This window comes from Urocitellus parryii, chromosome 4 (assembly GCF_045843805.1).
Source record: "Urocitellus parryii isolate mUroPar1 chromosome 4, mUroPar1.hap1, whole genome shotgun sequence".
NCBI classification, from domain to species: Eukaryota; Metazoa; Chordata; class Mammalia; order Rodentia; family Sciuridae; genus Urocitellus; species Urocitellus parryii.
Window position 1 is genome coordinate 125,279,832 of NC_135534.1, and position 25,061 is coordinate 125,304,892.

The 25,061-nt window shown below is 40.3% G+C and overlaps 1 protein-coding gene across 1 annotated transcript in view; it reads right to left on the bottom strand.

The window, feature by feature from the left end:
- Dapk1 (death associated protein kinase 1) overlaps window positions 1–25,061 on the bottom strand; it is a 179,691-nt gene that overhangs the window by 80,498 nt on the left and 74,132 nt on the right. Inside the window, exon 3 of the mRNA XM_026404465.2 lies at window positions 5,062–5,283. Within this exon, the coding sequence (XP_026260250.1) occupies window positions 5,062–5,283 (222 nt within the window). The remainder of the gene's footprint in view (window positions 1–5,061; window positions 5,284–25,061) is intronic.

Sequence of the window (25,061 nt, forward strand, 5' to 3'; positions counted from 1 at the left end):
CGACTTCATTAGGGAACAATAGAATGTGGAGGAGATGAAATTGTGATGTTGAGACATCGTGTATGCCTCCTTCATGTTTATGCTATGCTGAGCTGCAACAGCAAATCCACTGAGAACAAATGACTTTCCAGTGAAGCAAGTAGGGAGAAAACTTATTGCTTTGAAGGCAGATTCAGGCTTACAATAATTTTAAAGGGCCTAGAATCCTGGCCTCTAGTATTTGACAACTATGCCTTAAAAACAAACAAGAAATAGTATCTGCACATAGGACCATAAATATATATTTTCAGGTCCAGGAAGTAGTTCAGGAAACAGTGGAATGGTAGTCTGAGATCTTTGTCTCAGTGGCAAAGATATGCTTGGGATTCAAGGAGAGAACTCATCATATACAGGAGGAGGCAGGAACAAGGTCTCAATGAGGGAACACACTTCATTAATAAGCCTCAAAGAAGCTGGACTTGCCATGGAGTTCATACCAAAGCAATAAATCCAAAATAAAGACCCATTTAAAGATTGCTGATCAGGCATAGTGGTGCATACCTATAATGCTAATGATTAAGGAGGCTGGGGCAGGAGGATCACAATTTCAAGGCCAGCCTCAGCAACTTATCTGGACTTCATATCAAAATAAAAAATAAAATAAAAAGATATAAAAAATAGAATAAAAATAAATAAGTGATAAAACAAAAAAGAATAAAAAAATAAAAAATAAAAAGATGTAGCTCAGTGACAAAGCACCCCTGTGTTCAATTCCCAGTACCATGGGGGACAAAATGATATTGATGTAAAGGGTGCTGATAAATGGCTATTTAAGTCACAGGGTTACTTTCTGACAAATTCTTAATTTTTATTCTCTTCTTAACCAACCATATTTCAGAATTCTTAAGAAATAAAAGAGCAGATGGCACCTATCAATGAAGACCAAAAGCTTCCTTTAAAGCTATTAAAATTTTAGAACAATGATAATTTTCTCAAAGATAATCACTTCTTTCGGACAGACTTCATAGTTTGAATTGTCTATTAAAAACTTTTTAAAACACCTCTTCATGGCAATCTGAATTGACAAGATTCTGAGATAATAAAAAGGGTACATTACCTCTTTGATATTTAGCACCACTGTATTAGAATTCTCCAAAGAAACAGAAACAATTTAAGATATAAATATAGACACATACATAATGCATATATTATTATATAATGTATAAACAATATATTACATATTATGTTCCACATTATGTATATTATGTACACACATACATATAAATCATGTGTCTATAAGTTATGTACATAACTATGTTTATGCACAAAATTTTATGTATATGAATACTAGAATTGTATGGCATAATTATTTATCTATGAATTATATTATTATAAACAATATATATTCATAAAAGATAATATGTTATTTTTACATATTTACTCAGTCTATTAATTTAAATGTTCCTCATTCAGAAATATCCTCTGGCGAACACTCAGAATAATGTTTGGCCAAATACCTCAGCAGTCCATGGCCCAGACAAATGACACATAAGAGTAACCATCTCAGCCCTGTGCATGCCTGGCGGGTAAAGAGAAAAGACAATCAACTCACAAGAGTTGCTGGGATTTACAGAGAACAAGTAATCAAGAATGTGCTGAATTCTGTGAGGAAGACCTCTTCTGCCCACTCCCAAACTACTGTTGCTCCTGGTGAGCTCCCACAACCTTTATTCAAGGTCATCACAGTGAGCAGGTAAATTTGTACACAGTCATATAGCTGTTAGAATCCCTATAACTAGATAGATAGATAGATAGATAGATAGATAGAAAGAATATATAGATAAAAAGATGTAACTCAGATATAAATCATATTTTTTTGACACTGTCAAAGGCTATCAGAGCAACAAGTACTCTTATCCATTGCTGAAGGGATTGTAGAATGATACGGTCACTTTTGAAAACAGTTTGCTGGTTTCTTACAATATTAATATATACTTTTCATGGGATCTAGCAATCCTACCTCTAAATATTTACCCAAGAGAAATAAAATCATATGTTCACAACACAGATCTATGAGAATGGTTCTAATAGTTTTATTCATAATCACCAAATACTAAAAACAACCCAAATAGCTGTTAATGTAGATAGGCAAAGAGGCATCCAGATCATAGAATACTATTCAACAATAAAAAGGAATGAGATACATACAGATTTCAAAGCATTATGCTGAATCAACTGGGTGTGGCAGTATACATGTCTGTAATCCCAGTGGCTCCAGAGGCGAAGGCAGGAGAATTGCAAGTTGAAGGCCAGCCTCAGCAACTTAGCAAAACCCTGCTCAAAATAACTTTATTTTTTAAAAAAGGATAGGGATGTAGCTCAGAGGTAGAATGCCTCTATTCCTCTGGGTTCAATCCTCAATGCCATCAAAAAATAAAAATAAAAATTATGCTGAGTCCAAGGAGCCAGTCTCAAATGTTATATACTAAACAGTTCTATTACTTGACATTTTCAAAACATAACAAAACAAAAAGACGCTAGTGATGAAGACCAGCTTAGTGGTTGCTGGGGATAGGGAGTACAAGATTTAGAAGTAACTAAAATAGCACAAGGGATGCTGGAGCAATTAGGGTGAGGAAAAGTGCTTTATCCTCATTTGAGTGGTGATTATATGACGTACATTTGTTAACTTGCATAGAATTATACAACCTTTCTCCAATATCATACATTACATGACAAATTTTTAAAAATTATATCAAATGGTAAAAAAGAGAATCCTATATCATCCAATTTATGCATAGGGTAAATGTACCTACAGGAAAATATCCACAAAATGGGTTCAGTTAACAGAAGTGTAATTCAGAACATACACACCCCGTGGGCACAAGAAGGGCAGTGACACACAGGCATCTTTTACATATTTTAGTGTGAAAAGAAGACACAAGATATTCTGAAGCCACTGATTACAACCAGGGAATTCTTTGAAAAGGCAAAACAGTGATGAATTGTGATGCTTCTTTTTCCAGGCACTATTCATGATCTCTTTCAACAAAGCCTTAAAGAAGGGAAATTCAGCTTCAAGACACAAAAGGATTTGCCCTGGTTAGCTCAGTTCTGTCTGGTCCCCAGTCCTCAAGTTTAATAAGCCCATGGCCTCCCAGAAGCCATATAAAGCCACAGTGAGGATTACAACAGGATGTGTCCCTTTTCTTCTGTGTACCCAAAGCAGGCCCCTAGTCTCCTGTCTCCTTCAAGCCGAGCCTTTCCTTTAAAGCTGAGGTTCTGAAAGGGGGTCTTGTTCCCAGGGGACATGTGATAATTTCTGCATACACTTTTTAATTTTTGCTTGTCACAATGGGCAAGGAGAGGAAGAGGTGCAACTGGCACCAGCACATAGAAACCACAGATGTTGCTAAATGCTGTACAATGCACAAGAATAATCCAACCCAAAATGTTAGTAGTGTCAAAGTTGAGAACTTCTGGTCTAAAGGAAGTAAGAAAAGAAACAGGTATAAAACAGATCTATGAATCAGCAATGTGGTTAATATTTGAAAATTCTTATCTCGTTCACTTCCCAAAATACTTTTCAGGTAGATGTTATTAACCGCTTCTATAGGTAAGAAATCTGTGGCTGAAACCCATTTTGGGCTGTGCCCAAAATCCAGTGATGAGACAAAAAGCTGTGGGGACCACCAGTACCTGTAGTATGGTGCCAGGGGGTGGGCTAATTTCCTTGAAAACCTTTCACTTCCTTCCCTGGCTTTAAAAAATCAGTGAGAATTAGGCTGACACACACCTATAACCCCAGTGACCCAGGAGGTCAGCCTCAGCCATTTAGCAAGACCCTCAACAATTCAGCAAGACCCTGTTTCAAAATCAAAAGGACTGGGATGAAGCTCAGGGGTAAAGCACCCACCCCGATGTTCAATCCCCTAGTACCCCCCATCCAAAAACAAAGCCTCAGTGAAAATCATCCAGGCTGAGTGGCATGCCTATCATCCAAGATACTCAGGAGGCTGAGGCAGGAGGATCATTTGAGCCCAGGAGAGGGAGGAGAAAGGGGAAGAGAAAGAAAAAAAGAAAGGGGGGAGAAAGAAGGAAGGAAGAAAAAGCAGGTGGACAGAGGAGAGAAGAGGGAAGGGGAAGAAAAGGGAGGGAAAGAGAAGAGGGAGAAAAAAATCACAGAGATGCGAAAAGAATGGAAGTCGTTGGGCTGGCAGACAGGCAAATATGAGCTCAAGTGTCTCCTAGGGCATGGATGGAAACTTCCTTCCATGGCTAAGAACCACTCAGGGTGGGTTTATCACAAAAGCTTCTTTGCTCCATGCATTCCTCTTCCCTCAGAGAACTCATGTTGTGCCTCAATCTCAAAAGCCTACAGAGAGATCCAGCTGGTGCCCTTGGTTGGCTGCTTCTCTCCTACCAAGAGGTGCTCCTGGACTCAGTGACAAAGAATGTGGCACCCCACACAGCAACTTAGACAGGCAGACAGAGAGGGACAGAGATGGAGACTAGAAACACCACAGAACAATGAGCTATCATAAGTTGCCTGTAATAACATCCAATGGGCAGAGCTGGCCTAAGAAAATCAGCAACATGGCTTAAAAACAAATCCTATAATCAAATGCGAGTGATTCTGGTCCAGTTTCACCCATTCGTATAATTAGTGTTGACAGTTCCAACAGTTAAAAATGGGTTGTGTGTTTGTCTGTACAACATACAGGGAGGGGGTAGGAAAGAGAACACAGGAAGGGGAGAGAAACAGGGAAGACAGGAACAGAGGAAAAAGGACCTGTGCTTGAAATATAAGGGAAAATGCTCATGACAAATGAAGAGGAACAGACAGATAAGTGGTAAAGCCTAAGAATGGGGGACCCTCTTGCAAATCCAATGGATCCTCATTAATGAAAGCTGCTCCTTAGAAGTTCTTCCAGATATGTGTAGCCAAGTCTCAAGCCAGGCAGCTCACTTGTTCTCCAGCACAGTGCAGCAGAATCCATTTCCCATGCAGCTCCAGGGCTCCCCACTGCTGGAGCTCCCCCAGCCACACCCTCTCTCCCACCCAACATGGACAGAACTCACAGTTCCAGGATCAGAATGACATCTGTCTTGTTCTCATAGACCTCATGCAGGGTGATAACGTTGGGGTGCTGGATCTCCTTCAGGATGCTGACCTCCCGCTCAATGTCCTCGCGACTCACGCCACGCCGGCTAGACTTGGTCCTCCTTTTCTTAATGAACTTGGCAGCATACTGCAGACCAGTGCTTTTCTCACGGCATTTCTTCACCACTGCAAACTGTCCACTGAAAAGAGAAGATAAAATGTTTTGATGTTTTACTAAAAAATGAGATTTCAGCACAGATATGGCATTGGGAGGGAACAGAAATGTGACATGAAAGGCTCAAATGATGAAAAATTAAAATAATTTCATATTGTGATTTTATTACACTTGTTTTTATGTATAATGGTACAAGGAAAAATTTATTTTCTTACAGTATATTTTATTGAATAGGTAATAATGTTGATATCTCCGTATTCTCCTCCTTCCCATCTCATATCAGACCTGGTACAGTACAAAATTGCTCTCTGATCCAACCTCATTTCCAAGAAGCACTTTTCCTGTATGTCTAGTCTCAGAGCTAGGATAAAAGGTAACTGAGATGAGGGAACTGGTAGAAAACAGAAGGTCCTGCCTTTGGAGATGTATTTCTAGTACCAATATTAATCACTTGAAACACCTTGAATTTTAAAAAAAAAAAGAGCATATCATTTTATTCACAAAAAAAGTTTTGTTGGTTATTTCTCCAATGATCTCTCAACTCTCTTCCCTTCCCAACAATATCTGTTTCTGGATCTATGTGGTTGTGGTGCAGCTGACACCCCCACCCCTCAACACACACAAGGGCGCACACATGCAACTATAGACATGGATCATGTGACCCAGACTAAGCCATCAGTGTACTATGTTCTTCTGATCCAAAGATAAGCACATGACCTAAGTAGGACCTTTCAGAGACTGGAAGACAAAAGATTTTCTGAGACTCTCCCATGAGCATGTGGACACTGAATTTATAGACATAACCCTAAAAACTTCTGCCAGCCATTTGGGGATTATAAGGAGAGCCATTCTTGGTACGGGGAGGTGGTAGGGGAACCACTGCAGGGGCCATACCTGTAGAAGAAAAAAACCAGGTCTGTGATCACTATGGAGTAGCTGCATCAAACCTAACTGAAGCTATATGCTTTGGGATTTTTCAGCAACATAAGCCAATAAATTCCCTTTATTACTAAAGCCAGTGTGATATGGGTTTGTTTTTTGTTTTTCTTTTTTTTTTTTTTTATTTCTTGAAGAAAGAATCCTAAATGCCACACAGAGTATAAAACCAGAACCTCCTTCTCACATATAATATAACAGAACCTGACAAAACACATTAAGTTCTGGGCAGTAAGGAGGTAAGATCATGGGAAGTAAATAGTGTCCTCCTGAAAGTAAGTGAAATACAATCAAAAGGTCCTTCTTGCATCATTGCTGATACCCTCACTTCTTCCCTTAGTGCCCAAGGAAGAGATGATCTACCCATCACAGAATCTGTACATCTCTTGGCACCTGCTGGAAAACTGCTATGTAAAAAATTATCAGTTATTTTTAGCTGGCTTTCTTCTCTTCACATGAAGACAAAAGGGAAAAAAATCAAATAAAGGACAGTATTTTGATGTTAAAAAATGGATACTTTAAAATATTACTCATTTACTTTAGCAGCAGGAGGCCACATCATCAAAGATTACTTTTCTATCATAATCTTTGCATGACAGGTCATTAATCCCCCCCATTCCCTGCAGGCAGGATAACAGAGAAGCTGAAGAATCACACTGGAACACTAGCATCAATTGTCCATAAATTCACTACCTTCAAGAGTCTTGGGATCTATGGTATGACTTTATTACAACCATTTCCCAATTTCTTTGGGAAGTGAAAAACTGCTCTCTCTATGGGTGGTAGAGGGTGGCAGAGATGGAATAGAGAGAAGAGGGAAATGAGGTGATCGCAAAGCATGTTCAGCTATTGCTTCAAGGAATCCAGTGAAGAGGTGCTTCTGTCTCCCACTCCTCACAAAGATGGTATCATGCCTCACGAGCACATTCAAGGGGGTGCAGGATAGAAAGGCGCTGCCCAGGATAGCCAACCAACAGACACACATGCTCCCAGAGGCTGTTCCTATTCAGACCTCATACCCTCATCCCACTTGTCTCTTCTGTTTCAGACACAAGGAAGACATCCTTTGAATCATGGCACTTTGAAAGACAAAACAAAAGATCAAAGGAGAAAAAGAAAAAAAAAAGAAGAATTGTTTCACTGCCAAATGTTCTGTGTTGAATATTAGCCCTTTAAATGGGAAGGTGATAATGTCTATGCAAGGTTAACACTAATGGCAGTGTTGGGCAGGTGCTGGGAGGCCATGTGCACCAGTCCAGGAGCATGCACACACGCACAGGGTAACTGAGTGCTGGAGTTTGCAGTGAAAGTTGTGGAGCTCACGTCCTCACTCGACATCAGATCCTTAGTCACACTTGCAGATCCCCACAATGGCAGCACCGGATAGAGTGGAGGCAATGACCACTGGCAGGCAAGCTCCATCCACGGCTGTCGCTCAAGTCCTGGTTAACCCTGACTGTAGAGGATCAACATGATTCTGGAAAGCATTCTAGACCTAACACACTTTAGACGTCTTTCCCCATTTCTCTCTGACTCCCCTGCCAATTCCAATTCCATCTTCCAAATTCTCCTACAGCCTGGAGTCCTCACTTTATATCTCTGTGTGGAATGTGCTGTCTTCTACCTTTTTCTTACCATTTCCACTCTCCAAGACTGAGAGCTCCTTGAGGACAAAGAATCCAGGCTCATGGTTCTATCTCCTCAGGCCCTGAATGCCTGAGGAGTTGCCCCAGAGTCTACATATGATGCTGGTATGCTGCTTTTGAACTCTGAAACTAGAATCTGAAAACCTGACCCAATAAACCAAATGTGCTGCATTATAATTCAATGGGATGTGTAGTGGCTGGGAGTGCAGAATTCACCTAACTCTGTTAATCATGGGATTACTTATGACTTAGTCAAGTGGGTATGAGAGTACCTAACTTGTTGGAGGAGCCTCCTGGGACTTCAGGGCCACAGGCAGAGCCACAATACAGGTATTATAACAAAATCCCTGAGGTAATCAATTTATAAAGAGAAAAGGTTTATTATGGTTTACAGCTGGCGGGGTTCCTGTCCATGATACATATGCCATGAGGCAGTGCATAATACTGGCAGCATACAGCAGAGCAAAACTGTTCCCCTTATGGCCAGGAAGGAAAGACAGCAAGGAGGGGGCCTAGAGTTCCACTATCTCCTTCAAAAGCATGCTCTTCACAACTTAAACACTTCCCACTAGGTCCCACCTCTTACAGGCTCCAGCATCAATCCTTTAACACACAGGCCTTTAGAAGACATTCAAGATCCAAATTATAACAAGGGGGAAGCTGATTAAATGAGATAACATGCATGAAGTATTTAGAAAACTGCCTGACCATAGGAAGTATTCAATAATCATTAGCTATTATTAATCTGGAACAAATGGAATTACTTCCATTACTGTACTGCTATTGTTTCAATCTCAAAGCAATATAATATCACCACCAAAATATCACTTTTCATGACTACCAGGAAAAAAAAAATATGGTTCTAACAGGACCAAAAAAGGAAAAAAGAAAAAAAAGAAAATCTCACAACAGGGCTGAACTACATTAACAATGTCTAAAATTATTGCTAAATCTGACTCCTGGCTTCAACCCTCAGGCACATCATCCCCTTCCCCTGTTTTCTCTCTGATCCACCCAGGGTGAGTTGTACCTCACAACTTCTCACTGCAGGCCACCTTCGCCTTGGGACTTCAGGGCCACTAAGCAGAGCCACAGTACAGGCAACCAGGTCCACTGGGAGCCACGGGGTGGGGGTGGGGGGTCCTTTGTGTGCACTTAGTAACACATGCTGGGCACTTCCACAGCAGAATCTCCTCAGGCAGCTAGTGAAGACTGAAGACAGCAACCTGGAAGAAGAAATTCTTCTCTAATCACAGTAATTTGCTTTGTGAGGGCTATTCAGGTTGAGCTATGGATTAATTGTTCCTCTGATCCTTTCTTCTCTGGGCAACTGGCTCTCAATCCATGGGCTCCCTGGGGTTCACTTTCTATCCTAGATTCATACCACATTGGGGGGACAGCATCTTTACACCAAACCGTGCCACCCCAACAACAACTTTAAAAAACTTATTTATGTATGTTTTTATTTATTTTTGGCAAGTGCTTTGAAATTGAAATAGCATGATTCCTCCTTGAGACTGCGCTCAGATCAAGTAAAAGTGAACACATACAAAGAAGTAAGACCCCCCCACATTGGCCCACTCAGGTATGCTCATCCCTTCAGCCTCCTTTCCTTCTACCAACACATTAGGCCAGTGAGTAATTAACACCAATACAGAGGACCACAGCATTAATTAATGTTAGTACAGTTAGAGTTGCTCAATGGATGAGAAATGCAGCTTCCACAGTGGTGAATATAAATTCTCGGTATGCTATGACATTTAATTTTGATGAACATTACGACATAACCTCATCACTTGTGAATTTGCCCACTTACTGAAATTCGTCTGTAATCACCAAGTAACGACTCAAAGCACTTTTTATTCATGGACATGCACGTGTTAAAAAAAAAAATCTGAGCTGTGCACAGTGGTACATGCCTGTAATCCCAGTGGCTCGAGAATCTGAGGCAGGAGGGTCACAAGTTCAAGGCAAGCCTCAGCAACTTAGTGAGACCCTGACTCTAAATAAAATATAAAAAAGGGCTTGAATGTTGCTCAGTGGTTAGGTGCCCCTGGGTTCAATCCCTAGTACAAAAAAAAAAAAAAAAAAAGTTGAGTTCAATGTGCCTGTTCCTAACTGAAGACAAATGAGGTTTGCTCTACCCCCCTAATTCAGCTCTCAGGCTGTAAACAAATATATCCATTATACTGCTACCTTTTTTTGAACTTGTGCATGCGTGTGTGTGATTTCACTGTTTAAAACAACTTCCAAGTATGGTGCAGTAGTGCTGTGGAACTATCACTCCTGAGCACAAGGCTGTGGTGTGCGTTATGGATAAAACATGCACTTTAGATAAGGTGCACGTAAGTGTGAATTGTAGTGATTATAACCATGAGTTCAATGTTAGCAAATCAACAATATACATTAAATAAAGTATTTTTAAACAGAAAAAAAAATTTAAAAAGCTGTTACACAACAGGTTGACAAAAATGTTCTGAGCAGAGTCACAGGAATCTAACTCTCCACCCTCCTCCCCCAGGAGCAACAATTCAGTATTGGCCGTGAATTTAGAGAACATAATTCCCACAAATAATGAGATTCAATTGTTTGTCATTTGTTAATGTACTAACAACATTCTCTATAAATTAATAATTGGTAAAATATTTTGTTGCATTATATACAGGTAGTCAAACTAAAAACTTTCAATTAAATATAATAAACATTGATTATAAACAATAAACAAACTATTGTTGGTCAAATACATACAAAATAAATGACACATCCGCGCTTCAAAGAATTTCATATAAAACAATCCTGACTCAAGAAATAATCGCAAAATTATTAAAAAGAGGCAAATGGGAACAAAACTTCATAAAGAACTATTTGCCATTTGATTTCTTTGTCCAAACCTATTTATATTTCCTGTTTGACTGGTCACTCAAGGAAGTGTAACCAGGATTTTATGCAAAGCTTTTCACACGTTAGTAATTGTAACTCATGAGATATACATCATTGTGTGTTTTTAAATCGCCCTAAATCATTCAGCAAATAAGCTGCATAATTGAAAAATTAATCTGAACCCAAGTATACTTGCCTCCAATCCCCATTCACCAAGTGCAATTGCCCTGTTGGCCTTGTGTGCATTCTGTTTGATACACAAGTCACCTCACAGGTAAGTGACAAATATCTTTCTAGGAAAGAGCTTTGTGAGAAGAATCCAATAGAGGGCATTTGTGGTTGAATGAGTTTGGGTGTTCTTCTCAGTGAAAATTCAGTGTTTGAATTAATTATAACCATAGCTTTAAGATGCTTTGTAGTGCCCTGAAATTAAAATTAAACTATCTTTTTTTGTGTGCTGAGAAAGGTAAAACATCCCTAATATGAAGATCAGATAGATCTAAAACCCCAAAATTTTAAAGTGCTCATATAATGCCACAAGTACAAAATTCCACAGTGTGAAACTTTGTTTCATGCACATAATTACCAAGAATGTTATGTAAAAAACCTTTTTGTTATGAGAATAAGATGAATATGAAACAAATGATTCTGTGTTTATACTTGAGTCCCATCCTAAACTATCTATTTATACCTATGCAAATATTCCAAAAAATAAACTAAAACAATTTGGTCCCCAAAACTTCAGATAAGTGATACACAATTTATACTCAAAATTATATGAGTATAAACAAGAATGATACATTCATCTTGAAGCATTTGTGCTTTTGTAGTTCTCAGGAGTTCACAGCGTGTTAAAAATAAACCTATGGAATGCTGTTTAACCCAGGCAGGTCTTAACTTTCTAATTTATTTATTTGTGAAAACTTCTATTCATGTCCATAAGATGAACACACACTGTAAGAAAGGATGTGGAAGGGGCTAGGGGTGTACCTCAATGTTACAGCCCTTGCTTAGCATGCATGAGGACCTGGGTTCCACCACAGCACCATAAAAGAAATCAAAACAAAAACAAAATAAAAGACATTGCATTCAGAATGCAAAAAAAAAAAGGTACAATCTGAGGAACATAACAATCTCTGCTTCATGACTGGTGACCAATCTAGAGTCTTACATTATCATTTCTGGTTCTATCTAGTCTCTTCATAAGAACAACCTCCCACCTGAGAAGGTGTGTGCAGCTTCAAAAAAATGTGACTAAGACAGCATATTGTTTTTTATCTTTGATTTTAAAGATGTTTCTGCCCACATTGTATGACAGTTAGCAACTATTTATGGTAGCTATTATTATTATGAATTACCTACATTAATGCTGGTAGTAGATCTGGATTAAATCTGACACCATATGAGCTCCATCTCTCTCTCTCTCATGCCTTTACAATGAACACAAAATATATACATACACACACACACACACACACACATATTACACTTTGGAGTTTATATATCAAATTCCTGGCACAATTTTAGTGCTGATTTACTGGTGATCTATTTTTCTTGAAGTGCTGCTTTGAAAGAGTGGAGGGATTGAATCCTGCCAGAATAGTAGAAGTGCAGGTCTCCGGGAAGAGTGGAGGTGACATATGAGTTCTCAAGGATGAGTTCACATTTAATCATAATTCACATTTACAGCAGGGGGAAAGACCCTGTGGGCTTACAGCCTAGTGGGAGAGACAATCGTAAAACACTCGTGTGGAAAGAGTGAGGTGCTGTGGGACAGAGAAGCCTCGTCACTGGGAGACCTACCAGGCTTGGCGGGCTACGCCCTGAAGGTGACCATGAGCTGGGAGTTGAAGAAGGTATGTGCTGATTTGGATGTGGCTTGCCATCCAGAGCTCGTGTATTACCAGTATGCTGAAGTGTGAGGTGGCAGGATCTTTATGAGGTGGGACCTAGTGGGAGGTAATTTGGTCCTGATGAGGTACTACTCTGGGAAAAGATTAAGGTAGTTCTTGTGGGACCCTGAGTTAGTTCTTGTAAGAGGGTTGGCTAGTCACAAGCTCCTCTGGCTTCCTGTCTCATCACATGATTGCTCCCTCTTGCACATCTACCATGAGGGACATGCTATTTGAACTTTTAGCCTCCAAAACTATAAACTGAAAAAACTCTTTTCTTTGAAGTTACCTAACCTTGGATACTTTGTTATAGTAACAGAAAAGCAGGCTAACTCAGTACATGTAGAGGGTTTTAGAATTTCTAGAAACAAGAGCAGTGGCGGGGGGGGGGGGGGGGGGGGGGGGGATGTCCTGTCAGTTGCACAAACAAAGCTCTGCACAAAATGGAGCAATGTTAAGTCCTGGCTCTGCCAATAATTGGAAAACACAGGGGCTTCTCTAACCCTCAGTTTCCTTGTCTGTACAAGGGCAATGACAATATGAAATGAGGCCATATATGTACGGGCATAATGGTTTCTCTAAACACATGAAGCACAAGTAAAGAAGAACACTTGGTACATTTCATGTATTTTTCAAAGAAGCCAAATTTCTCCTTGTCATTTTTCTACCCCAAAAAGTATAAAATCTAAATGTTAAGCCTCTACATTTTTCCCCAATTAGGACTCAACAAAAATATTTTCATTTTCATTGAAGACATATTTGATTTTTTTTTCCTTTGGTCCCCCAAGGACCTGTGCCTGGCTTGCTTAGATGCTTAAACTGTCACCTGAAGGTGACCAAGGTGAAGGGAAGCAGACTAAATTTTCCAAAGATGGCCTCAGTCAAATCTTCCATTCCAAAAGTTCTCTGCAATGTCACCTTCCAGTTGCATCTAAAGGTAGAATTTAATGCCTTCCCCTTGAATCTGAGCAGGCATCAGTGACTTGCTTGGCCAACAGAATGTGGTAGAAGTGGTCCTAAAACTTCACCTGAGTTTCTTGGGAATCTCCTCCTGGTACCCAATCCCTAGGCTGGGAGAACTCAAGCTATGTGAAGAGGTCACATGCAGGTGCTGCCTTTGGCAGCTTCAGAAGAACTGACAGCAAACTTAAAAGACCAGCCATATGTGTGAGTCATCATGAACATTTGGCCCATCACATCTTCATATGACCATAGCCTCAACTACCATCTCAGTGCAGCCATATAAAAGACCCTAAGCAAGTACCATCTGGCTGGGCCTGAGGAGGCCTGCAGAAGTATGAGAACTAATGAATCATCATAAATCGGTATTTTCAGTTACTAAGTACCACTTGGCTGGTTTGTTTTGTAGGAAATGAACAGCCACTAACAAATTTCAGGTGGGTTCAAGAGCTCACCCAAGAGGCTAAGTGGAGGGAAGATGTGACCCAGAAAGTAAGGGGTCTATAGATGACTAGGCCATGGGTTGGCCTCACAGAAGAACATAGGAAAGGAGCAGGTATCCACACTACATTGAATGCAGGCCCATATAGGACACAAACAAACAGGACCATTCATTACATGAGTACTGTGGACTCACCTTTCAGGTCCTTTGCTCTCACCTTGGCAATACTTCTCAACTTTGAAGAAAAGTGCTGCATTACTTAAGAAGGATCTCTCTGCCTTACTGAGTTTTGTACAGTTATAACAAAATACCTGAGGCAGAATACTTCATGAAGAGGTTTACTTAATTCATATCTTTGCAAGCTGAAAAGTCCAAAGTGACTGCATCATAACATGGCAGACCAAAGGAAAGAAAAATAGCTAAATGCAGAAGGAAAGGTCATATGGCAAGAGAGGAAGTAAGACATGTGCCAAAGGCAGCAATCACATGGTTGATGGGCTAGCTCACTCTCTTTTAACAACCTACTCTCAAGGAAACTAATCCACTCCTTGGAAACCTGCGTTAACCCTATCATAGGGTAGCGCCTGTGATTTAATCATCTCCCATATGACCTACATCTTAAAGATCCACTACCTCTCAACACCATTGCATTGGAGACCAAACTTCCAGCACACAAACCCTTGGAGGACAAACCACATCCATATCCAAACCATAGCAGACCTCTGGGCAAAATGCAAACAACACAAAACAGCAAACCCCAAAGTCTTTCACTGAGATGCTGCTCAGATTTCTAGCGAAGCTGAGCTGGTTGCTGATCTCCAAATTCACCTTTCCCAGTCTCTATAGTAAAGCAGATCTCTACTTTGGGAAACTTATAAAACCAAACACGATACATGATTCAGTAAATACAGGTACCTAGTCTTCACTATGATGACCATGAATGCCCAGGGCCCACCAGCAGTGACAGCACCTTCAGGAGGAAGCAGGTGAAGCAGAAGCACACTCTCCCCTCGTCTAGTAGAAACCACCCCTTCCATCCTAATTCTACCAGCTCCATAGGTGTCAGCTGATGATGAAGGCAAATCCTGTATGGAAACCTGGAAGGTCAGTCCCAGGTAGTACGTAATTCCCTTGGAACATTTTCTTGGTGCAGCCCCTACGTGGAATTGTTTTCCCTCTGCCCTTTGAGAAGTTATTAAGTGAGAAGCAAGCAAACCGCATTTTAGGAAGAAAAAAAAGTAAAGCTGGTGATAATTTTAAAAATCCTATTGTTAAAAAAATACAATCTTTCAAAAATTATTATGAACTGCTACAAGATTTCAGTAAAATGGACTATGATTTGGAAAACAAAGGTTACCTCACCCACAAGCAAGCCATTCAGGTTGCCATAGCACCTAAGGGAGAAACAGTGTCCTGAGGAATAGGTAAACAGCCTCCTGTCACCCAGGGAACCTGACAACACCAAGGCCGAGAGAGATGCAGAAGGAGAATGGCAGGCCAGGGCATGTGACTAACAGTGGGCCAAGGAGAGCAGGAGAGAGGTGGATTCCTTAGGGACAGCATCCTCCCAGGGACAAGATCACAAAGACTGGGGAGGAGAAGATGACAAACCTAGGGCCCAGGGCCAGTGGTATGGCGTTCAGGGTGATGTCAAAGAAACAAATACCCAGAGGAGCAGCTGGCTCAAACAATTTCTTACAATTAAGAAATAACAAACCATAGCAGTTAAGGACCCTGAAACAAGGGGAGCTGAGAAAGAGAGCAATTGGGGCCTCTGTTCACTCCATTTGTGTCCATGGTGCCTTTGGAGGTACAGGTCCAGATCCACCTAGAACAGTTTCCAAAGGGAGAGCTCTGGAAAAATATTCTGTGGCCAAGAAGTTTAGGGAAAACTGGGTAAACAGAGTCACACAGGCTGCTGTATGCATTCAGCATTTCCCACTGTTTGGAGTTGTTGTTAACCATGAACTGTGTAACTGTGTGTATTTGTGTGTGTGTGTGTGTGTGTGTGTGTGTGTGTGTGTGTGAGAGAGAGAGAGAGAGAGAGAGAGAGAGAAAGAGAGAGAGAGAGAGAGAGAGTCAGTCCCTGGGATTACAGGATTGCACTACCCCATTCCTGATTTGGGCTGGATTCTTCTTTGTGGTGCTAAAGATCAAACCTAGGGCCTCATGCAGGGAGCCACATCTGTAGCCCTGGGACTGGATTCTGTATTCACAGTTTCCTTTCAGTTTGCAACTGAATTGCATTTGAGGCTACTCCCTAAGGCAATATGTCAATAGCAAAGCTGGAAGTGAGAAGTCCAGTGGTTTGGGGCTCTGACTCATTAGAATCTATTCTAGGAAAGGAGGCCACCTATCTCCTTGGAATTGGCACCCTTCTGTCTCCTTCTGTCTGCTGGTCAAGGGCTGCTATGGGAACACAAGCAAATCTATAATGGACTCATCCCTGATACAAGGTTTTTACTCTTTGAGACTAGAGGGGATTGGTGGGTTTTTTTGTTTTTGGGCTTTTTGTTGTTGTTGTTGTTTTTCTTTTTTTCTTTTAAGAGCTTAGATGCTCAGAGGCAGAGCACACTGAATACTGGTCAGCTGACAAACAAACACTTGAGCCCTTGCTGCCACCTTGAACCAAGAAAGCAACCCCTGAGGAACAGTGTGGTGGTGACAGGAAGGGGCCTAGGGCTTGGGGCATGAGGCCTCCATGGAGTAGTGTACTCCCTGCACCTGCCTTGCAGGAGTTGACACAAGTACTCCCACTTTGTTCAAAGCACACAACTTCTCTGCTTTTGGACTCACTGCCATAGTGAATTCTATCTGGTTCAGATACTGTCTGTGACTTCAGGAATTTATAACCCACAGGGATTAACAAGACCTCTCTATGCAACAGACCTGCAAGTGCTGAATGATGGGGAATGCAGAGGGAGTGGGGCCAGGTAAGGGAACATCCCCTACACTCTGTACCACCCTTGGACCTAACAACTGCAAGCTTGGTGCTTGGTATGTTTGGTTTTTGTCTTTAAAGCCAAAAGGGAAAAGAAGTTTAAAAAGAATTGGGAAAAATATTATTTGATATGATGTAAATAGGATCTCCAATGGACCCGATGAACAGTATTTCAGATATTTACTCTAAATACAGTAAGCCCCACATCAGAATCAAAGTTGATTCTTGAACCCAGTTTCATGGAGAATAAAAATGCTCTTTGGGGCTGCGGTTGTGGCTCAGTGGTACAGCATTCGCCCAGCATGTGTGGGGCACTGGGTTCAATCCTCAGCACCACATAAAAATGAAAAATAAATAAATAAAGGTATTATGTCCATCTACAAACAAAAAATAAAATAAGTGCCCTTTTAAAGAAAGGATATTTGCAGATTACCATCATGCCAGGATTGTTCAGTGAATGGTGATCATGTCAAGTGAGTGATCAGAGCTTCCAGCCCCAATATCACATTCTAGCCATAGAGCGCCCTTGAGTTGTTCCAGTTGAGACTTAGAACGGTCAGACTTGACTTTATCATTCTGACTTCACCATGCATTCCCCTTAAGTCCTCAGGATAATTTTGTCACATTTTCCTTTTCACCATTTAGCACAAAGTTAACTGGGCCACAAGGTATAATTTTTTCTCAACTCAGCAAGCTTCAAGGAAAAAGTTGAAAAGGTAGCAGGAGGGTCATATAATTTCATGGGGGAAAGGACGAAGCACAGATGCTGAGCTTAAGTTCCTTATACCATGGACAAAATGGGGGTGGGTTGGGGTGGGGTGTCAGATTTGTCCAAGTTTTTCAGAACAACTAGCTAAAGGGAAAGAGAAAGCAAGAAGATGGGCAGTTCGATGGCCATAGGTCTTAATAGGGTAAGGTATACCAAGTAGCCCAGATTAAGATGCAACTGATAGGAATCATGGGGTAATTCTCTCTAATACATACTTTCCATAGTTCTGGAGCATGAGAGGAATAAAGCAAAGATGTCTAATTATTTTCATGGCTTCCTTTTCAACTTAGGTAGAAATATCATTTGCCTGCCTGTTTTTATAGATAGGTCTGGGACCCTCAGACCTATCATTAGAAAAAAATAGCTCCCCGTTACCCTGAGAGTCAGGTCTGTATTGGTGAAGAGTTCGGACTTGAATGACTTGAAAAAAATTCAAATACATCTGGTGTTATGTGGCTTTTAGTGCAGCCACAGGGCGGATGGACTCCAGCAATGTTGTGCACGGGGTCTGTGCTGCTCTGGAAATTGAAAGACCAATGGCAGCAAACTCTCTTTAGGGTTCCTTCTCTGGGGCTTCAAAAGTCACTGGCCCAAGTGTTCAGGAGATAATGAGTAGTTGCCTGGCCATGTGCCCAGCCAGGAACAATCCTTTTTTACAGTGATCTTGGCCAAGTCCTTTCCTGGGATGTCTATGGATCTGCCACCTTGGCTCTGAATCAGGTGGGATTCATCTCACAGAGGAAGTCTGGAGGGAGGGGGAGTGGTACAACATGTAAGAGTCTGAGGGGGTCACTTCAGGCCAGGCCAGATGAGGCTGGCAGGGATCGTCACTGCTGGAGTTACCTGAAGTGAGAGCCATGAAGATAAAACTGAAAGATGATAAGTTAAAGAGAAACCAGAGCTCCCGGGAAGCCTGAGTATTCCCTCAATGGAAGCAGAATTCTCTGGAAGCCTGCCAGGAAGGCTGACCTCACCCCTGGGATCCGATCCCAGCACACATGAGGCTTATCATCAGAACCAGAAAACAGCTGTAAATTCCACAGCCAGGAAAACAAACATGTTGATGATGCTATTTCTCTGAGGAAGTGAAAGTTTTGAAGAGCATGCGTCACTAAATAAGTTTTAGGGCAAACACCAAAGAAAATTTAAAAATTAAGGAAATATAATTTGTGTGTACAAAGATTATGGGTGAGGCTTCCCTAAGCAGGGATTGCAAACCCAATAACCTTTTCGTGAAGTGTTGCTTCTTAAGGAAGTATGAAATCTGACTAGAGAGACATGGAGTGATCATCAACTAGAGGGTTCCAAAGCTCTGTTTGGCAAAAATATGATTTTCTGGCAGGCAAGGGGGTCATAGTGGGAATTGTATCATTGGGCAACAAGGAGGTCTGACCTCTTGTAGGGAGCATGCCCAGGTAGGGTGAGAAGTACTTTCTCTTGCTGGGCCTCATCTGCAGTGTAGAGGCTCAGGAGCTCTGCACCCCTCCCAACACAGATGATCTTGAATTCAGCACAGCTGAGGGTAAACACAGTCCCCCCGCCTCCAGTAGGAACAAGATACTATGAATATCTGTAATCATGTGGGAACAATTGTGGCCAGGCTGGTCTGTTGAATCAAGCACAGCTTCTAGGAAGCATAATGAGGCCCAATGGAAAAGGCAGCTAAAGCCATGAAGCAATGGAAAAAATCTAACAGAGATGCAGAACACATATAAATGAACACATACATGAGATGCCTGTTAGTCAACTTTCTGTCACTGTGACAAAATGCTTGAGGTAAACAATTTAAAAAGATGAAAGATTTATTTTGGCTCATGGTTTCTAAGTTTTTGGTCCATAGTCAGTTAGTCAGTTTTGGGCCTGTAGTGAGGCAGAATATCATGCAGAGAGGGTGTGGTGTAGCAAAGCTGCTAACCTCATGGTAGTAATAAGAAAAGAGAGAGGAAAGGGCTGGATCTCAATTTACCTTAAAGATACTGCTCCCAATAACCTAATTTCCACTATGCTCCTCCTCCTAAAGATTCTCCTACCTCTCAACAGTGCCAACCTAGGAACCAAGTCTTCCATACACAGCTTTTAGGAGACATTCCAGATCCAAACTATAGCAATGCTCTAAGACAGGCACAACAGAAGTCACATGAAAATTACCAAAGCCACTTGTCTAGACCTTCCACTCCAGGGTGCTGAGTTCAGGGGGCTCCGTACTAACTCAAGAAGTGACTGGAGGGCTGAGGTTGTGGCTCAATGGTAGAGTGCTTGCTTAGCACATGTGAGACACTGGGTTCAATCCTCAGTACCACATAAAAATAAATAATGGTATTGTGTCCATATACAACTTAAAAAAAAAAAAAAGTGACTAAACTCTAATGACACAAAAAGTCTCCATGGTGAAAGTGAATGTGTACTATGAGGTGCTGGCTAAAAAGACATAAGATCTTTTTGTTGGGGGGGTACCAGGAATTGAACTCTGGGGCACTCAACCACTGAGCCACATCCCCAGCTCTATTTTGTATTTTATTTAGAGATTTTATTTTATTTTATTTGTATTTTATATATTTATTTTATTTATTTATCAGGGTCTCACTGAGTTGCTTTGCACCTTGTCATTGCTGAGGCAGGCTTTGAACTCACGATCCTCCTGCCTCAGTCTCCTGAGCCACTCGGATTACAGGTGTGCACCACCATGCCCGGCAACATGTAGGTTCCATTTGGAACTTAATTTCTACTTAACGGGAAGTGGATGCACAATAATAGAACCCATTTTTGCAGCTACGTCATGATTTGTTACTCATATATATGAGATACTTCACTGGTTGCTACGTTTAGATTCACAAAGAAGTTAACATGAGTAACGCAAGAAGAACTGGCTTGTCAAATTAAAATTTTAATTCCCTTCATAATGACTTCCCAATGAGCTAGGTTAAAAAAAAAACTAAATCATACCAGCAAAATTCTGAAGAGTGCCCACAATCTGAGAGGAAATGCAGAATCAGCAGATCAATTCTGGACCAGAAGACAGAAGACAGAAAGCTGACCCACTCTACTATTTCACATGTGTGAACACCAATCTTTCGTGACTTATTCTGAGACTCACCATAGTTATTTGGGAAATAAAGCAAGGATTTGGGATGTAGCTCAGTGGTGAAGTGTTTGCTTATCATGCACAAGGCCCTGGGTTTGATCCCCAGGAGGGGGGGGGGGGTAGAGAGGGAGACATTAATAATTAATAAAGTTCAGCTTATAGGGCTATTTTAAGACTGAAAAGAGGTAAGAAGATATGATGATGTTTTATATATTGTATGCTACCCAAAAATATGACATTAATATTTGGAAATGTTTAAGTGATATTGCAGCTGAGAATAAAACCACTGAGTCCATGTCCAAAGATCCCTTAAGATTCAGGTGAGTTTCTAACTGGGATAGGGAGGAAGAAAAGGAACATTTTCAACAAAACTTAGAAACATCCATTTCACGTCTTCTGAAACTAAAATTTAACGTTAATATCTGGACAGGTAAATTTGTTTTAGTTTTCTGTACTTCGTGATGACTTATGAATTTTAAAGGCAGAAGACCTGTTTTACATTCTAGCTTTGATTTTGAGCAAGTTCCTCAGCTTCTCTGTGATTCAAATTCCACTGAACATTATCTACCTTAAAGAGCTGCTACAGAGACTGAAAGAGTTAAACATATAAAGTTCTTTCAAAAGTACCTCATGCATAATATGGATCATATGCCTAAAATTATAATCACTATTGTTATACATAGTTGCTTAAAGCCTACACAGTGGCATCTCTTAGGTACATACCAAGGTGCAAACTGTCCTACTAGAGAAAACAAAACATGAGAAATCCTATGCAAGTCCTTCCCCACCCTTTCCTAGAGACCATCATGAGCAAGGGATCTTCGTGAAGACTGTATGCTTTAGAACACCTCCAACTCATGGGGATGCCTTTCATATAAAATTGCTTAGACTTCTGAAATACTGAAATATTCAAGATAAAAGGAAAGAAAACATGAAAACAAAACTGGCCCATTTTCATGTCTTGGGCCTTTGATTAATATTATGCAGACCTCTTTCTGGCCTTAGAAGACACGTTTAAAATATGTGGGCAAAATCACCCTGAGATAATTATAGGTTATTGTTCCATCTTTTGGCCAACTACTGAGAAAAGACTTATTTTTTAAAAATATTTCTTTTAAATTTATTCTTTTTAGTTATACATGACAGTAGAATGCATTTTGGCTAACTATACATACATAGAGTATAACTTATCCTAAGATCCCATTCCTGTGGTAAATGATGAGGAATTACCCTGGTTGTGTATTCAAATACATGGCTAGGAAAATTATGTCCGATTAATTCTACTGTCCTTCCTATTCCCCACCTCTTCCCTTTGTTTCCCTTTGTCTAATCCAATGGATTTCTATTCTTCCCCTTCCCACCCTCCCCTGTTTTGAATTAGCATCTGCATATCAGAGAGAATATTCGGGCTATGGTTTTTAGGGATGGACTTATTTCACTTAGCATGATATTCTCCAGGTTTTGTTCTTCTGTATGGCTGAGTAATATTCAATTGTGTATATATACCACATTTTCCTTATCCATTCATCCACTGAAGGACACCTAGGTTGTTTCCATAGCTTGGCTATTATGAGTTGAACTGCTATAAACATTGATGTGGCTGTGTCACTGTACTATGCTGTTTATTAAATCCGTTGGATATAGACCGTGAAGTGGGATTATTGGGTCAAATGGTGATTCCATTCCAAGTTTAGAAGATTCTTAACTGAAGCCATTTGAGGTTGTTTCTAACTCAAGTTTTCTTATGTTCAAAGAAGCTTCATTTCTAATGCTTCTTTGTGATTCTAATCATTCAAAGCCAGTATTTACCATGTACAAGAAAAATACTATTAGCTTCCCCTGAGAAATGTTCAGTATTAGAAAACAAAGCATTTATTAAAAGTAAAACTAAAATAAGCTAAGGCAGTAGAGAAGGACTAAGTCTTGATGGGGGCAAGGAACACAGACAGAAGCTTCCCACCTAGGAGCCAGTGTTCACTCCACTGGCCCAACAATGAGCTGGGTAGCCATGAGAACACATCTTGTACTTCCAAATCTATGCTTTCAGCAAGGGAGAAGAGGAATTCCAATGCTGCTAAGGATATAAAAATATAAAACAAAGAAATAAGGTGATACATCTTTTCCTCCTCATCTCAGCAAATACTCGATGAAGGGGTGAATAAATTAATTTATGCCTCAGTCTTGGAATTCCAAGTTTCTCCTGTTAATGTTTGATTTGTTGGTTCAATTGCTAAAGAGAATGATAATTAGATATTCTTCGTTACTGTGTCCTTAGACTATGAGGAAGAGGTAAATAAACTGAAGAAAGTGATGTTTAGGACACTTCAGTCAACTTTTAACATGCTGGTTGTCATATTGCTAACTGAAAGCTTCAAAAGAGTTAATATTAGTGGTTCTGGGTAAAGGAAACAATTGAACTTTGCACTCATTTCAAAATTCTAACCTCCCTCAAAATACATATGCTTCAGCAGAGTAAAATTTCACAACGAAAAATCTAATTGTACTAAGGGTGATTCAATATTATACATCCATCTATTCAAGTACTACTATCAATTATTTCTTCAGACGACTTGTCCAATAATATTTGTTATGGTTTGGATGTGAGGTGTCCCCAAAAGGCTCATGTGAGACAATGTAAGAGCATTCAGAGGTGAAATGATCGGGCCACGAGAGCCTTAATTCAATCACTTGATGGGATTAACTGGGTGATAGCTGAAGGCAGGTAGGCTATGACTGAAAGAGTTGAGTCATTGGTGGTACGCCTTTAGGGTATATATTTTCTATCTAGATAGTGGAATCTTTCTCTGCTTTCTGATCATCATGTGAGCCACCTCCCTCTGCCACACTATTTGGCCATGATGTTCTGCCTCACTTTGAACACCAAGGAATGGTGCCTGTTGTCTACAGATTGAGACCTCTAAAACCGTGGGCCCCTAAATAAACTTTTCCTTCTTTATAATTGTTCTTGTCAGATCTTTTAGTCACAGCAGTGATAAAGCTGACTAAAACAATATTTTACCACAGAAAAAAGATTACAGCTAAGTAATCTTGATAATTAGATCATAAACATTTATAAATTAAAACAATGACTTAGTTTACAACAGATCAGATCTATGCATCAAAAAAATATAAAACAAGCCACAAATGCAAATGACATGTGTGATTTAAATTTTTCAGCTACATCAATGTATGTAAAAGCAGGTAATATAAATTTCAATAATATTTTTTATTCCTCCTAATATATCAAAAATGGTCCAATAATTTCAAATAAATAATTATAAGATATTTCACCCTTTTTTGAGTGTTTGAACCCCAGTTTTTCACAGCACATCCCACCGGGACTAGCCATACTTCAAATGCTCAATGGCTACACGTAACTAGTGGCTATCCTATCACATAGCACAGCTTCAGGCTGATTTTATAGCTACAGTAGAAAACTGGGGCACAGCTTCGGTATTTTTGGAAGGGAAGTGGAAGAGATACTTGTGAAGACCCTGGGAGGTGAACCATAGCTAATTTAGCATATTAATCATTGGAAAATGAAAGATACACCTGCTTGCTTTTTTGAAGAACAACAGAGAACAAAATTCCCTTAAAAACCAGACTCTGAATTTCAGATAATTTTTTTTTAATGTGAATTTATTTTCAACTCTTCATCACTGTGGACCAACATGGTTTCCTTTTTTTAATATACTCTGCTGTCTTGAGTACGGAAGTCAACCAGACAACCTACACAAGAAGCATTTGTGTACTTGAAGTCATTTACCAAGTCACAAGCCTTCTCAAGCCAACTGCTGTTAGAATCAACATCAAATCATGTAGAGGAGCTTATGGCTCCCAAAGGACAAAAATCAAGATTTCCATGCAACATAGTATGTGAGACTACAAAACATAAAACCAGCCTAAGTGATAAATATAAACACAGATTATGAATCAGTTAATTTTAAAAGTTTGATCCTACTTAATAAGTAAATTTTCTGTATGATTTTAATTATTTCAGTAATCTTCATCCCTACCTTCACCTACATAGATTGAAAGGAGGACAGCAGTGATAGATAATGAAAAAAATGGTAACTGGAAGTTTTCCAATTAGGAAGATGACTGGTCACAGTGGAAGCGGTGGACAAGACAGGGAAGGATGTGTTGTGCAAGTGGCTTCCTGGAAATGGAGATTTTGGGGGGAGTCTCTGGTGACTGCTGTAGAGTAGAGAAGAGGCTCACTGGAAACGAAGGGGTCAAGACCAGGAGGCAGGGT